We start from the raw sequence: 16,138 nt of genomic DNA, 5'->3' as shown, positions 1-16,138 counted from the left end.
AGTTTGGTGGTGAGGGATTCTCCTCGTGTACTGGGTACTCGGGCAGGCCGTACAGTCTGGCGCTGGCTTGGCACAAGACGTCTCGACGCGTCTGCCACAAACTACGTGTAAAGTGGTGAGTTCTCCCTCCAAGACCAGCAATTTCCATCCTCCCCACAACCGACGAGTTGGCTCGATCATCGCAGAATAGCCTACACAAAATGGATATCTTTGGAGACGGCCCGGGCTACAATGATGCCAATAGAGCCTTCCTGCAGGCCTTCCTCGCCCGCAGCGTCCTCACTCTAGAGACGGCCAAACCCATCATCGCGGCGTGTTCGACATTTAGAGAACAACGCGAAGTCCTACCGCAAGATGTCACGGTCGAAGACTTGAATGACTACATTGCAGACGCAAACCGCAGACTATCCCCTCTCGACTTCGAGATCCGAAGTACCTTGCACCAGCAGACTCGAGAACGGGTGTATGCCCTGGTGAACACCACGAGCGACCCACTCATGCAACTTGCCACAAGCTACACAGCCGACGAAATCGTCTACGTGAGGAAACTTCTCGACGCAATGTTTGATGGACAGAACAACCAGGGCAAAAGAGAGGCCATGTGCATAAGTGGTATTGACGCCATTCAAGTCGGCAGAGCCGCCCTTCGGCGCCAGGCCAATGAAGAGAATGAGGCCCAGGTAGCAGCAGCAGGTGTGCTCAGTGCTATGGATTCAGAGAACATGCTTCACAAATTGCTGGATGAGGGATGGCTAGAAAAGAGTCGGGCTGGATTTTACAATTTGAGCCCTCGAGCGCTGATGGAGCTCAAGGGCTGGTTAGTGGACACCTACAATGACGAGGATGAAGACGGCAACAAGAGAGAGAAGATCAAGTTCTGCCATGCTTGCAAGGAGATTATCACGGTAGTAAGACAGCGCTCCGATAAATACTTTTGTTTTCCGCGTATTCCAAAGCTGACGGACTGATTAATCGCCAGGGCCAACGGTGTCCTCGACGTGAATGCCCTTGCCGGGTGCACGATATATGTACCCAGAATTTTTTTCGAATACAGCGATCGACGAGATGTCCACTATGCAGAACTGAATGGGATGGCGAATGCTTTGTGGGAGAAAAGTCTATCACAACGTCGGAAAGCTATCAGACAGGAAAGAGGAGGAGCGGTGCATACAACAGGCGGAGACCCAGTGCCCATGCCAATAACGAGGAAGATGATGTAGAATGAAAAGCCGGCGCTCGATGCTTGTGAATCCTCAAGATACGATGTCAGACGATGAGCGGCCGCTCGACCTCTCCAGGACTTTTCGGGAGCCGAAGCCGGGCGATGACTCGGATGAGCAGCGATTCCTTGATGTTCGAAGCAAGTCCAACCTCTGATCGACTCGGCAGGCACATTGCAAAGGTTGCTCCACCAGGCACGCGACGACCACGAATCCCCAACCATGGAAGTGGGTGGCAATGGTGCCATCGACTGGGCTACAACAGCGGCGGCGGTCCATGGCGCCCAGGCGCCCCAGGAAATGCAACCGAGCCCTCCAATGACGCCCTCCCAGGCACAGGAACCCGCCATTCCCCCTTCCCCACACAAGGAAGCGAGCTGCCACGAAACTCAATCTAGCAGTTCTATGAGCTTGGGTGACGCCGCTCAATCCATTGCGGCGAGGAGGGCGCCCTTGCCTTGCCTCCGCATCCTTTTACGTCTATCCCACAAATGACGTCGTATTCGGTCCATCAACCGCTCGTCAATTGACCTATGATGGCGATAGCCACCGACGATCCTCGTTGATGTGACCACAGACACCTACAAATCAAGCAAGGTCCTGCTTGGTCAAATGTAACCGTCTGCGAGCAGGAATTCTACCGGTCTTCCGCGCCCTGTCTGCATTACATGTTGGATGTGGACAATCACTTAGCCAGCAGTAACCTCCCGTACCTGCAACTGAAGCTCCTCTTGCTGTCACATGGTCGGTAGGCCTACTTTCATCCATGAGGTAACCAGTAGCCCAGGAGCACCAAAAGCTGGAGCTTCTCTTCCTCTGACCTCAATTTCAAACAAAAGTAAGCATTCTTAATTCACTTACACCGTGCCAGGATAGAAGAACAGCTACGAAAGAACCCAGGGTACGTGATGCTAATATCGATGCTCAGATGGAATCAAGGCCGAACTAATTGCAACAGATGGCTTCGACATGGCTCTTGTCGCTCTTTGGCCTGCTTCTCACTCTCTCCTTATCCTCCTTCACATCAGCTCAATCTGGTAATGCATCGACGATATACAAGACTCGATTTGACGGGGTCACCTGGGACGCTGCCAACTGGGTGCTCACCACCACCAATCTGGATCAAGGACATTATCAATCTCGAATGGTGGTTGCGAATGGCTATCATGGAATCAACGTAGCATCCCTAGGCCCATTCTTCGAGGTCGATACTCCTGTCGACGGGGACAATATCAATGGATGGCCTCTGTTCGATCGACGACAAACCTTCGCCACTGTTGGAGGCCTCTGGGACTCTCAACCAAAGACCAACGGCTCCAATTTTCCCTGGCTGTATCAATATGGCTGGGATACTGCCATCAGTGGCATTCCTCACTGGAGTGGCATCGTTCCAGATTTGGGAGGAAGCAACTACCTGGCTGCTGCCACCGACGGCTCGACCATCAGCAGTTTCAGATCAAACCTCGACATGAAGCGTGGTCTTATGAACTGGGCTTTTACGTGGTCGCCAAATGGCCATGCGTCATTCAATGTGTCCTACCAAATGTTCGCACATAAGCTCAATATCAATCAGGGCTTTGTTACCATGAATATCACTGCGGCCAAAGCCACAAACATTACAATAGCGAATGTGCTCAATGGAGACTGCGCTGTCCGCACAACTCCTGGACAGAATGGTATTGACTCTGGTCTCATTTTTACTTCTGTTCAGCCGAATGGCATTCATAATGTGACGGCGTTCGTATACGCTGGTATGACGAGCACCGGGGCTTCAGTTCGCTCTGTCGAGCAAGCGACATGGCAGCGGCCGTATGTGGGCAATAATGCATCATCAGTGGCCTCTGCGGTGAATGTCACCCTTCAGGCTGGGCAGGTTGCTACCTTCACCAAATTCGTCGGAATCGCCTCAACTGATGGATTCCTGAGTCCCCGTGCTGTTGCAAGAAATGCCGCGCTTGCCGCGAGACAGGCTGGTTATGCTGCCTCATTGCAGACCCACGCTGCAGAATGGGCACAACAGTTTCCTACTACGTCTGTCGACGATTTCTCATTCCCAGAAAATGGTACATTGCCAAACGATCAATTTATACTCGAAGCAGCAATTACAGCGGTGACAAACCCATACCATCTCCTTCAAAACACCATTTCGCAGAATGCAATTGATGCAACGGCCAATGCCGCCAATTCAATTAACAGTCATAGCATTGCCGTGGGAGGACTGGGTTCAGATTCATACGCTGGACAAATCTTTTGGGATGCTGAGGTGTGGATGCAACCCGGTCTGGTAGCAGCATTTCCATCAGCGGCCAAGGGTATTGCAAACTATCGAGTGGAGAGGTATCAGCAGGCGAAGCAAAATATTGGCACTGCGTTCGCCTCCTCCAAGAAAAATACCACGTTTAGTTCTGCTGCAGCCATCTTTCCCTGGACGAGTGGACGCTTTGGGAACTGTACAGCCACTGGTCCATGTTGGGATTATGAGTATCACCTGAACGGGGACATTGGCCTGGAGTTCATCAATTTATGGATCGCGTCGGGCGACACGGCATTATTTCAGGAGTCTCTCTGGCCCATCTATGACTCCGTTGCCACAATGTACTCAGAAATCCTTGAGCGAAACGGCTCTCATTGGGTTCTCCTCAACATGACTGATCCAGACGAGTATGCCAACCACGTCGACAATGGTGGCTTCACCATGGCTTTGATCTCTACCCATCTCACCTACGCCAATCAGTTCCGCTCCATGTTCAATGCCACGCCCAATGCAAAGTGGGCGGGTATGTCTCAAAACGTGCTGATAGGCCGGGATGAAGACGCGGACGTCACACTGGAATACACTGGCATGAACGGCACGACTGTCGTAAAACAGGCGGATGTCATTCTCAACACTTACCCGCTCTCCTTTACCGGGCAGAATTATACGTCCAACGACTCGCTCAGCGATCTCGACTATTATGCTGCCCAGCAATCCGTGGACGGTCCCGCCATGACATACGCGATCTTCTCCATCATCGCAAACCAGATCTCGCCATCCGGATGCTCTTCCTATACCTATCAACAATATAGCTCGCAACCGTACCTCCGAGGGCCGTGGTTCCAACTCTCTGAACAGTTGGTCGACAACTGGAACGAGAATGGCGGGACGCACCCAGCATATCCCTTCCTGACAGGCCATGGAGGCGCGTTACAAGTCGTGCTATTTGGATATCTAGGTTTACGTCTGATTCCAGATTTCAATCTGCACATTGACCCCAGTTTACCGCCTCAGATCCCACAAATCAGATACCGCACCTTCCACTGGTATGGTTGGCCGATCTCTGCCTTCTCGAACCAGACACATACGGTCCTGACGAGGAACGGTGGCCTTGCTCCTAGTGAGGGCGCGGTCCCGAACGCTACCTATGCAACCTCTGCCATTCCCGTCGTGGTTGGGCCCATCGGCTCGCCCCCCCTTGCGACCTACTCCTTGATGCCGAACTCCAGCATAACAGTCCCCAACAGACAAATTGGTCTTATCCCTACGACTGAAAACAATGTCGCGCAATGTCTCCCTGTCTCGTCCCCCGACGACTACTTGCCAGGCCAGTTCCCGCTTTCGGCAGTCGATGGTGCAACGAGTACGAAATGGCAGCCCGTGTCAGCAAATAAGACAAGTTCCATCACAGTGGCGCTGCCAGTGGGATACAAGGTGACCGGGATGGAGCTCAACTGGGGACAAATACCGCCGTACAATTACTCCGTCCTGTTCCACAATCGATCCCTCGCGGACCCGTCCGCTGCCACCATCACCAACCCCGATGGCGTCCTTGAAGTCGCGTCGAACCAGCGCGTGAACATCACCGACAGGTACAACCTGACGGCGCTGAACTCGATCGAGGCCGTGCAAGACAACATCACCACGTTTGACATCCCCTCGACTACCCCGCCCGTGTACACAGCGAGCTTCGCTACGCTGCGCATCTGGGGCTCGCTGTACAATGCCAGCGTCACCGCACGCAACATGTCCGGCGACGGCGCCACGGTCGCCGAGTGGAGCATCCTGGTGGAGGGACTGCAGAGTCCCAACGCTACGACTGCTGGAGGACCCGTCAGGAGGACGAGAGATCTGGGCGGGAACCTAAAAGCCAGAGGCGATATGAGTCGTCTCGACGCCGATCTGTTGATGAAGCTGGGCCATGTCGCGAGGTATGCGAATAGGGAGGGACGCAAGATGCCAGGGAGATGAGGAAGGAATGTATCTGGAAGCCGCGTGGCAGGAAAGCGATGGGAAACTCTCGTCCAGGAGACAGAAGGAGACAGGAGATGTCCAGAGGGCGGTAGGCAGGTGGCCTGACGAACAAGAGGGTTCAATAATTGAGAAAAAGTCCCGATGCGCAAGTAATTGATTCCTCTATTTAACGCAAACCCTACGTTGCCGTCATGTTGCGCTCCAAATAATCCGTCATGGGGCGTGTGCATCTGCCCAACCACTCCGTTCTTTTTCGTTCGCCTTTTCATTTACTGGTCACATAACACGTCTCTGTAGTCTTTCATCACCTGTTTCCTTCCGTCGAGGTAACCATGATGGAAAATCCACAGACTCGGTCTCCGCCACGGCCGTCCTGGGGCTTGATGCTCGCGCCCTGTTTATGTTCGGGGGCCAGACCGAAGCGGCTTCAATGCTCGCGCCGTATAACAGCGGGAAGAAAAGAGGCCGAGAAAGATATTAAAGGGGAAAGCGAACATTACTCCCTCTGAGAACATGACACAAGTGCTTTTCCCTTCGGAGTCGAAAGTACGGAGGGTGAGAGAGTCTCGCTCACGCTTCTGGCGGTCGACTCGGAAAATTTGTCGATATTATGGCGTATTCTCGATGTAATCATCTGCGTTGCTCGTAGTGTTGGGGCTCTTCGAGGATCTGTTTGTAGTCGGACGTCATAACATATCGCATTACGGCAACCAAGTTATGACTTACCGGGTCTTGCCGCCTTGGGCCATTCACGGTAGGTTGCTTTGTAAAGGAAGCCTGATCATACAAATATTTGTACATGTTGTGACGTGGTTTGTTGCTCGAGCGATACAAAAGCCGGTACTCGATGAACTTGGCGACCCGGATATGTGTCGCACGCTGTTAAGCTCCTCAGCCAGGTATATGGGAGGGATATTGCCGGTTCTCTGAACGCATATAATGGATAAACCCCACGGCACCGTCAGACCGTTGTGCCGTAGTAATTATCTCTGCATTTCTTCCGGGAGGTGAGACGATTAGCCCAGCGGTACCACGCCGGCCCGCGATTCGTTCAGCGGCCTTGGGAGTGTTAGCCTACTGCCCATGCTGCATGTCGTTTTGTCCGGCACCACTGCCTTCCATCCTCCCCCTCGCCTCCCCCAGCAATGCTTCTTGCATCTTTCTCAGCTCCTCTTCTCCCATCTTGTCAAAGCCACCGAAGTTGCGCATTTTCTCGCCGCGTCCAATTCTTTTCTTTTGGACCTCTTGCCATTCGCCCACGACACCGCGACAGCCCTCAATGTAACTTCCAAAACCCAAATCTGTGAGCGCTTGTTCGACATGTTCCACACTGATTGTCTTCTTGGACTCCTTCTCGGATATCTCGTTGGATTCGGAGGAGACCATGCGGAGGAACTCGAGCGAACAGGAAATGAGAAGATCGCGGGCCGGGCGGGTGAATGTCATTTCACCTTCCTTGCCGGCGCCGGTGTTGTCATGAGGCAGCTGAGGTAGGATTTCAGAGATAATCTTTTGGACAGTGGCTTTGGGGAGAGACAGGTCGTCACTGTCTGTACATAGATTGTTAGCAGCTGCATTATGGTTTCTCAGGCTTTGGGGTCGCGAACATACTGCCAAATTCTTTGTCCGACATGATGACAGAGTGTATGTATTTGGTGCAGTAGTGAGATGCGTCCAGGCTCTTAGAGGCTCATGGGTCCAGCCCAGGGGAGCGCGGGGAGGAATGAGGGTGTTAAATAGTCGTGGCGACGTGATGCGCGACCAGGCCAGGCAAGCAGCTTCCGAAACAGGCATCGCGCAGTCTTGTCTTGGCGGAAGGTAAATTCTTTTCCTGAAGTTTCTGTCTTTTATTATTATCCTTGACTTCTCTTCGTTACTGCCATCAAAGTCCCGCACGATTGAGATTGCGGACTTGGCTCCTTCATGCAGCTTGCTTGAATACCTCTCTGCTTGTCACGGTCGATATCTATCACTGATGAAGCTTGATACAGAATGAAGACCTCTGTGCTCACCGACAGCCCCGACCAAGTCTGAACACGACACTTCATGCCCTGTGAGTGACTCCTTCCTCGCTCGCCTTGAAGCATCCTTCATGATGAACATTCGTGTCGCCCCTATCATACCAAATTGTGGTGATTACCTGTCCAAACCCAAACCGGACTTCCTGAACATGCCTACATCTCCCATATGACCCTTTGCTACCACACGATGCACGCAGTCACTGACGCATTACAGAATATCTATCCGCACCTCTTGCTAGCAGCTTGAAAATTGTAGGGTGTATGTCCACCCTCGTCTTATCATTTCCATATCCATTTCCAAATGATGATCAACACTATGTACTATCAAATTCGGAAATGCAAATTGACGAATACATCGGTTCGATTAGCTGAACGCGACCCAACATCAAGACAATATTGCACACCTTCATTTATCTTCTGGGATATGACCTAACTATGGTTTCAGAAATTAGCGAGATTGATTGTAGCTACACTGTCTTGCAACTTCGTGATGGTAAGTCTAAGCCCTCTCTCCCAAGACCCCTTTTCCTGATGAACACACCACTCTTCCATGCTAAGTATGAAGGTCCGCTGGATTCTAATGCTTAAGCTTGTGTATTCATTTTTCATCTTTCGCCTGATTCGGAGTTTCTTACCACAATATGTCTTGTCCTCATCTTGCGCGATGGCTGCTGATACGCGAGAACAGGGGCTTTGCAATACAGTTCCCCTTGTAACCTTGGGAATCTGCGCAGAGCATAAGCTTCTACCGACATCATGCATACTTATCTCGACCGGAAACCTCGTCATCGCTTGATGAAGCCCACGCATTCATCGATCCCGCATCCCTCGACGCTTACTCAAGCTGGTACTCGGCTAACTGAGCGTCATCCCAGCTGGAGGTATGTCAATATGGATTCTGCGTGAATTGTCGGGCCCACAGGCTCTCACCTCAAAAAAGACCCCGACAACTCCTTCTTTGCCCTCACGGCCAATTCTGCAATCACGTTTCCAGGCTTTTCGGGCGGCAATAGTTTTCCGTCCCTTTTCGCGCTCAAAAACTTCTGTTGGTCCTTCTCGTCCATGTTGTGAAGATATTTCTCCCGGATCTCCATTTGCATGGCCGTGTCAACGACACCGGGACGAATCGATAGGGTGGTTACATCAGGCTCTTCGTTGTTCAGTGTCATGGTCAAGTGGTTGATGGCTGCTTTTGTGGCGCCATAAACCCCCCACGAGGGATACGCGTTCAAAGCAGCGCCTGATGATGTGAAGACGATGCGACCCTTTGCTTTGCGGAGAAGCGGGAGTGTTTCCTTGATCTGATGGTTGTATGTAGCAATGATGAGTTAGACTACAGCACTTTGCTCGTTCTGCAAACGTAGAATATCCCTCGAGGCCAATATCAAGACCATAAGAAGATTGAACTTACCAAGACGACGCAACTAGTTACGTTAATCCTAAATGTTCGCTCCCACTCATCGGCTTCCATCTGCCCTAGCCTCAAACACCTGCCTAAGGTGCCGTGGTTCAGCACGAGCGCATCGAGTCGTCCGTCGAACTGGACACCCTGCAACATTCCTTTCACAAATTCGAGGTCGGCCATATCGCCAGCCCTCGTGATGACGCGGTCTGGGTGGGTTGATTGGAAATTGTCGAGGACGCTGACTTTGCGGCCGGCCAGAATCAGTAGATGCTGGTCGGGTGAGGATAGAAGGCGGTTGGCGACGGCGAGCCCGATGCCTGCCGTCGCTCCAGACACGAGGATGGTGCGTGACGAAGGGTATTGAGCCTGCAGGGGCGCGAGGGCGGTTAGAGGATGAGTATTGCCAAGGGTCTGCATGTTGGCTTGTAGAGGAGGCTTGGGGAGGGCGTGGTGAGACACATACTCGGTGCGTAGATATGTAATCTGGTGAAGTTCCGAAATAAGATTTTTCAGTGCCCATCTTGACGGTTGATGCTGGTCTCAGAACCTGCCTGTGGATTTTCCAGGCGCTGACAGTGTTAAAGCGAAACCACCAAAGACGTCGAGAGCGAAATGTGTGTAACTGGCCGGGTTTCTCGTCGGGTACGACCTGGTACGAGGTATACATATGTATGTACCAGTATTCGTCGCCTGGTCTACCGAGTAGATAAGGCACTTATTAGACTACTTTTGCAAGACGATTTGTGTCCATCCATCCCACGAATGACGTCAATTCCTCTCGAGACCCGAGCTCTTTAGAAACTGCAAATTCTTTTGGTCCCCCCTTCCTTGTATCCACCCTTCACTGTCCACACGTGGCAGTCAGCGGTACCGGAAGAGCATCGACGGCAAGAGTCCAATCATGTCTCTACAGCACCATTCAGCCTCGTCACCGCAACAGCTGAGCCCTGTCCCCGATGACGGCGAACATGAACGCTCCGAAATCCGAAAAGCGGGGACGGGTTTCCTGGGGTACGTTCAAGTGCCGGTGTGACGAGTCTCCTCATTGAATTTAGGCCCTACAAATACAAGGTGACTTTCGACCGAGAAGTGTTTGTCAGCGCTGGCCGATTCTCTATTTAAGTCTCACAGGCCACATTGATATAGCTTCAGAGGCACTACGAACTGATTCGACTGATCCGACTGATCCGACTGATCCGACTGAGCAACGGGAAATATCATCAAACCTTCCAGGGAGCCCCTCGTTATGGCCACAAAATTCCAAAGGCTCGTAAGGTTCAGAGCCTCGGACGGACAAATCTACTATGGCGAAGCCGGCTCAGACTGGGAGTCTGATCTCACGGGAAAGGAAGTCCAAATCTTTTCGGGTCCTGACCCGTTCGACAGTGATTTTCGACTCTTGGAGAAAAAAGCCGTCGTTTCCGAGGTGAGCAATGTCCCGCAAAAAAAGGCACCCTATGATTCCCAGGTGGATACTGACGCACTGCAGGTCTTGTGCCCTCTGGAGAAGGTGCCAATCGTTCTAGGTATTGGGTTAAATTACAGGAAACATGCTGAGGAAGCGGGGGTAAGTAACTAAAGACACTTTTGAAGACAGTTTCGTCTGACGGGTTCAGTTTCCCATTCCAAGTTTCCCAGTCGTTTTTACCAAATATGCAGGTAGGCACGTCCGCGCATTATGACGGGCATCACCAGTAAATCGTCTACAGACACTCTAGCTGGCCCATTCGAAGACATCCCCATTCATCCGGAAGCAAAAGACCTGGATTACGAGGGCGAGTTATCAGTTGTCATCGGAAAGGATGCAAAGAACATCTCCGAGGGAGAGGATCCCATGGATTACGTCTTCGGCTTTGCCGTGGGCAACGACGTTTCGTCCCGATATTGGCAAGTCGCACCAAGGTCAGGCGGTCAGCATGGCCCTGCCAAATCCTTCGACAAGTTTGCTCCAATTGGCCCCGTCATTGCTTCTCGCCAGGCCGTCGTTAATCCCGAGGGCCTCAGACTCCGCACATGGGTTAATGGTGAATTGAGACAAGACGGCAAGACTGATGATTTGATCTTCGGCATCAGCGATCTCATCCGCCATCTGGCCAGAGGCACTACGATCAGAAAGGGCACGGTTATCATGACAGGGACTCCTAGGTAAGTGTTTACAAACAGACATGCTTGATGTGTCCCTAGACTGACATGTGCTAGTGGCGTGGCTGCTTTCATGAAGCCGGCAGCATGGTTGCGCGATGGCGACACGGTAACAATAGAGATTGAGCGTATCGGCAAAATCTCGAATAAGATGGTCTTTGCAAACTGATCAATAGAACTCAGGCCGAGTATGAAGAGCTCAGGCAAAGGTGGTCGATGCTCACGGGCATGTCATTCTAACCTGAATTGCTATTAACAGCGAACTCCAAAAACTGGTTATATATTTATGCTTTCACGAACTGTCCGTCTGGCCCCCTCTCCAAACGACATCAGCGGATTTGGCAGGTTTCGATTACCAAAACTGCTGATTACGAAGATCCATCTATACAAAATTGACCTTCTCCTCCTAATACCTGACTAATAGGTTGGGTCTGTATGACCTGTCGTGTCGAGCTCTTATTCTTTATACAGCCAAGGATATCACGTCATCCGCAAATGCCACCTCGAGTTCGCTGTATTGACTCGTCTGTCTCCGCTTAGCGGGTGGAAGCCCTATGTCCAATTGAGTGTTGCACGATCTGAGTAATGGCAGCCTTGTTTGGATTGGACGTCTGTGGAAAGCCTCGTTGACAGCGATTTCCAAGGGTGTGCGTGGCTGACGCGCATTCAACTTGTACAAAGCATACAAAGGTATTGTGACCCTGCGGCTATGGCCTTTGGACATATCTTCTTCGCGACTAACATGATGCTAACCGGTTTGGCCTACGTTTGGAAGTTTGTGGTTGCAGCACTTGCATTTGCATTTGCCTCTCTCCTTGTGTATTATGTGCCTGCAAGTCGTCGCCCTCGAAACTTCCCTCCAGGGCCGCCAGGACTGCCGGTCCTTGGGAATCTGCACCAAATGCCTGTGAAAAAACTTTTCCTCAAGTCAGTCCTTTCTGTTTGGCTAGGGGAATAGTGAATCACAAGAGCTGAACGAGCCAGGTTCCACGAGTGGCAGAAACAGTACGGCCCAGTTGTCGGGTTGAAACTGGGCCCTTTGAACGTCGTCGTTCTAAGCAATTACAAACCTGTCAGGGAGTGAGTTCCCGCGGAGGCTGGGTCATCATGGTCAGTGTTAACGTGGACCAGGCTCTACGATAAGAGAGGTAATATCTACTCTAGTCGGCCCGACCATTATGTCGGCAACAACCTCATCTGCCCCAACGAGGTTCACATTCTCTTTCAACCATATGGTCCAACATGGAGGGCACTTCGAAAAGCGGCGGTAGGACTTTTGAACGGTCCATCCATCGAATCTATAATTCCCCTTCAGCAGGCAGAATCGTCTCAGACCATGTACGACATAATGCAGACTCCCGAGCAGTGGTTCGAACATCTACGCCGCTACGCGGCAGCCGTCGTCTTGGAAGCTGTCTACGGCCAGAGAGGTGCCACGTACGACGACCCGAAAATTACAGGATTCTTCGAGATAGAAATGGCATTCGCGGAGATCATGGCCGCCGGGGCTACTCCACCCGTCGACGCATTTCCTTTTCTCAAGCACATAGCGAGCTTTCTTACCCACTACAAGTCTCTGGCCGTGGCAGTGGGGAACAAGCAGAAAGCATTCTACAATGCCCTGTTTGACAACACAAAAGCAAGGATGAATCGAGGAGACACAGCTCCATGTTACATGCAAAAGCTCTTGGAGGGAAGTCAGCAGAGCGGTTTGAGCCATGACCAACTCGTCTATGTCGGTGGAATACTGGTACGACTGTCATTGCCATATTCCCAAATGACCCCAAGGACTGAATATTTGTCTCAGCTAGAAGCCGGCTCGGAAACCTCCGCGTCCAATTTGCATCTCTTTGTCTTGGCCATGATATCTCACCCTGAGGTGCTGAAAAAGGCTCAGAAAGAGGTGGACGACCTCTGCGGCGACTCTGTTTCGCCTTCGGCGAGACACATCAAAGACCTTCCTTATATGCGAGCAATAATGACCGAAGTAAGTATTGAACGAATTTACACTGGGAATTAACATTCAACAGGGAACCCCGGCAGATTTTCAGATGGAGACCGCTTGCTCCAGAAGGGCCGCCTCACATGTTGACCCAAGATGATTGGTACGACGGCTACTTCCTGCCAAAAGGCACAATAGTCTTTGCAAATACCTGGTCGATCCACCACGACGAGTCAGAGTACGACAAGCCCGCGGACTTCATCCCCGAGCGGTGGTTGAACAACAAATTCGGTACCACGGCGGGGGGTGACACGGTCGACGGGGACAACCGACGGGTTACCTATGCCTTTGGTGCGAGCAGGAGAGTCTGCCCAGGTCAAGAGATGGGTGAGAACTCATTGGTAAGTCGTCCGTCTCGAGTAGCTCGCTCCTGAAAGGAGTCTATGGCGCGCGCAACGCACACGTTGTGCACATCTTGGGCACGAAGCTGACGTGGAACCACCCCCTGCAGATGATAAACATGGCAAAGATGGCGTGGGCTTTCGACATGAAAGCGGACCCTGACTCTCCTCCGGATCTCGATGCCCGCGCGACATACTCTGATAGCTTTGTGGGAGGGCCCCATGCGTTTCCCGCCATCTTGACCGTCAGGTCGCAGAAGCATCGCGAGGTGCTCGAGCGGGACCACCGCGAAGCCCAGGAGTTTCTGCGCAGATATGAAGACTAAGTAGGTTGGAATGGAAGGCGGATATTTTGCGCGATCAGCAGGCGTATATCATCGTTATGCAACTTACTTTGATCAAATTTCTCCTCGCACCTCGAGGTGATTTCCACACTCTATGAAAGCTCGCGCCCGTGACGTTGTAGGTAGGGGCAGAGCTCATCACACGAGAAGGAGCTCACGGCTGTACATGGCTGCAAAGTCCTATCTATGCGCCGCTCCGCACCCCAAGCCTCGTCAACTCTTTCAAGCTGTGGGCATTGATGATGGACGGGGCATCTGTGCATGCATGCATGCATGGCACCCTGCGGGCGCGAATACATCACGTGAACCCTTGCGCCTTGGACCCCATTCTACAGTTCACTACTACAAAGACAGAACAGTTAACTCTACTCACCCACCCACCCACCCATCCACCAACCAGCGGCAGAGGGGAAGCCAGTGGAGTTTCCGTAACGTGCAGAATATTTATTTGCTCGCTTTCCCATTCTGGCGAGGCCCAACTGTGTTGTCCGCACGCGCGGAGAGACCCGAGGTAACTATGTCGGGCCATTCATTGTCTTCTGCGGAGAGAACGTTCTGTCCATATATTATTATGCTGAAGGCAGGGCCTTTGGTACAGGGAGACAAAGCGGGCTTCCAGGCATCGTCTCCGCATCGCACACTACGACATACAACCTTTACGTTCGTAGGGACCTCTCTTCTTCTTCTTCTTCTTCTTCTTCTTCTTCTTCTTCTTCTTCTTCTTTCTCCTCTCTTTTAGGCCTTTTTTCCTGTTTTATCTTGCAAAGCAATGGACGTGCCTGGTTTCGCGCTGATCACGGGAGGAGGATCGGGCATCGGCAGGGCGTGCGCAAAGACATTTGCGCGCGACGGCGCCGCGGGCGTGGCATTGCTGGACTTGAACCACGACGGGCTCCTCGCCGTCAAGGCGGAGATTGAGGAACAGCAGCGGAATCTCGCCAAGGACAACAGCTGCAGGGTGGAAGTGTTCGTGGTGGACGTGCGGAACGAGGACCAAGTCAACACGACGGTGGCCGAGGTGGCGCGCACGTTCGGCCGGCTCGACTACGTGGTCAACGCGGCTGGTGTCGCGAAGAAGCACGAGGGCGGCGCGGCCTTCGCGGCGACGGACGACTGGCAGCGCGTGCTCGACGTCAATCTGACCGGCACCTTCTTCGTGCTGCGAGCTTCGGCGCGCATCATGCTGAACCAGCCACGACTTCTCTCGTCGATCGACGGCCGCGAGCTCTCGCGCGGCGTCATCGTCAACTTCGGCTCCATCTTGGGCGCCGTCGGCGTGTCCATGTCGACGGCGTACACGGCCTCGAAGCACGGCGTGCTGGGCCTCACGCGCACGGCCTCTGAAGACTACGCCGCGCAGGGCCTGCGCATCAACGCCATCTGTCCCGGCTACATCGAGACGCCCATGACCACGCAGGACGCGCTCGTGCGCCAGGTCATGGCCGAAAGGGTCGCCAACGCCGTCCCCATGCAGCGCATGGGCTCGCCCCAGGAGATCGCAGACGGCGTCGTCTACCTTTCTGGTGGGAGGAGCTCGTTTGTCACCGGCACGGCGCTGTTTGTCGACGGTGGATACACAGAGAGGTAGAGCTAGATGCGAGAGTTTGGTAGATGTGCTGGCCGCTTCTCTAATACCGGGAGTCGGTATCCTCACCACACTCTCGCATATTCTCTGTCTCTCCCCCGCCCTCCATGGCTCCTTTCGAAATACCTCCAAAAGGTGCTAAGGATGGAGAGGTGGTTGCGACAAGGAGGGAGGTCTTATCCAGGAAGGACAACGGTAGAGAGCTATCGTCGGCAGTTCCAATGGTCAAAGAGTCCAACGTACTCCGTATACCCCGTATCCTCCGTCCTGGGTTCACATACTCGATGTGTAGATACATGAATAGGATCGAGGCTGAGCCGAAATTCCGTCGGATGCAAATTGCATCCACGAAACGGAAGGAGCATGGACATAATGCAAGGCTGAGATCCCGGACGGAGATATTACCTTACAAGATCAAAGTGGACTATTGGAAAGTGAGCATGACATTAAAATAAACCCGGGCGGAGCAATTCAGCTCTCTCGGGCGTGAGGGCGTATGTAGGGTCGCCATGGGGATGGGGACCGTCTCCTTCTCCTTCTCCTTCTCCTTCTCCTTCTCTTTCTCCTAAGATGACGCTATAGAAATACCGAGTATTACATATGCCAATCCCAGCACCCCCTAGAGGAGGCGAGCGGCGGGTCTCTCTATGTACCGAGCTGGGCTGGCTGACTGACTGACCACTCAACCAGGCGCCTCCCTTTCTGGATCTTGCTGATATTGAAATAACGAGCCTGGGATTCAGCTCGGCTCCTCGTGGGAGTGTCTAGATATGCTCGCTCGGTCGTAAAATGTTGCGTGTTGCTCGTTGAAACAGATGACATGAAGGGGAAAGTGCGCAGTGATGCCCCC

General features: G+C 52.6%; 7 protein-coding genes across 7 annotated transcripts; 5 read left to right on the top strand and 2 right to left on the bottom strand.

The window, feature by feature from the left end:
* Window positions 1–200: 200 nt before the first annotated feature.
* Window positions 201–1,225, top strand: A1O5_07796 (uncharacterized protein; the record flags this gene model as incomplete). Its single annotated transcript, XM_007748384.1, has 2 exons — window positions 201–908; window positions 980–1,225. 2 exons carry the CDS (start codon window positions 201–203, stop codon window positions 1,223–1,225), a joined length of 954 nt encoding a protein of 317 aa, XP_007746574.1.
* Window positions 1,226–2,178: 953 nt separating this feature from the next.
* On the top strand, window positions 2,179–5,445 carry A1O5_07795 (uncharacterized protein; the record flags this gene model as incomplete). The annotated part of the gene is made up of 1 exon (XM_007748383.1): window positions 2,179–5,445. The coding sequence occupies one exon, from the start codon at window positions 2,179–2,181 to the stop codon at window positions 5,443–5,445; it is 3,267 nt and encodes a 1,088-aa protein (XP_007746573.1).
* A 1,077-nt stretch (window positions 5,446–6,522) lies between these two features.
* A1O5_07794 (uncharacterized protein) lies at window positions 6,523–7,081 on the bottom strand (the record flags this gene model as incomplete). The annotated part of the gene is made up of 2 exons (XM_007748382.1): window positions 6,523–6,998; window positions 7,060–7,081. The coding sequence occupies 2 exons, from the start codon at window positions 7,079–7,081 to the stop codon at window positions 6,523–6,525; spliced, it is 498 nt and encodes a 165-aa protein (XP_007746572.1).
* A 1,314-nt stretch (window positions 7,082–8,395) lies between these two features.
* Window positions 8,396–9,291, bottom strand: A1O5_07793 (uncharacterized protein; the record flags this gene model as incomplete). Its single annotated transcript, XM_007748381.1, has 2 exons — window positions 8,396–8,770; window positions 8,881–9,291. 2 exons carry the CDS (start codon window positions 9,289–9,291, stop codon window positions 8,396–8,398), a joined length of 786 nt encoding a protein of 261 aa, XP_007746571.1.
* An 829-nt stretch (window positions 9,292–10,120) lies between these two features.
* Window positions 10,121–11,185, top strand: A1O5_07792 (uncharacterized protein; the record flags this gene model as incomplete). The annotated part of the gene is made up of 5 exons (XM_007748380.1): window positions 10,121–10,300; window positions 10,364–10,441; window positions 10,491–10,533; window positions 10,584–11,019; window positions 11,074–11,185. 5 exons carry the CDS (start codon window positions 10,121–10,123, stop codon window positions 11,183–11,185), a joined length of 849 nt encoding a protein of 282 aa, XP_007746570.1.
* A 540-nt stretch (window positions 11,186–11,725) lies between these two features.
* On the top strand, window positions 11,726–13,685 carry A1O5_07791 (uncharacterized protein; the record flags this gene model as incomplete). Its single annotated transcript, XM_007748379.1, has 6 exons — window positions 11,726–11,943; window positions 12,001–12,096; window positions 12,148–12,766; window positions 12,824–13,003; window positions 13,060–13,359; window positions 13,470–13,685. 6 exons carry the CDS (start codon window positions 11,726–11,728, stop codon window positions 13,683–13,685), a joined length of 1,629 nt encoding a protein of 542 aa, XP_007746569.1.
* A 787-nt stretch (window positions 13,686–14,472) lies between these two features.
* A1O5_07790 (uncharacterized protein) lies at window positions 14,473–15,291 on the top strand (the record flags this gene model as incomplete). The annotated part of the gene is made up of 1 exon (XM_007748378.1): window positions 14,473–15,291. One exon carries the CDS (start codon window positions 14,473–14,475, stop codon window positions 15,289–15,291), a length of 819 nt encoding a protein of 272 aa, XP_007746568.1.
* Between the last annotated feature and the right edge of the window lie 847 nt (window positions 15,292–16,138).

The sequence above is a fragment of the Cladophialophora psammophila genome, assembly GCF_000585535.1.
Source record: "Cladophialophora psammophila CBS 110553 chromosome Unknown aczJe-supercont1.12, whole genome shotgun sequence".
NCBI lineage: Eukaryota > Fungi > Ascomycota > Eurotiomycetes > Chaetothyriales > Herpotrichiellaceae > Cladophialophora > Cladophialophora psammophila.
This window is presented reverse-complemented; position numbering and strand designations above follow the sequence as displayed.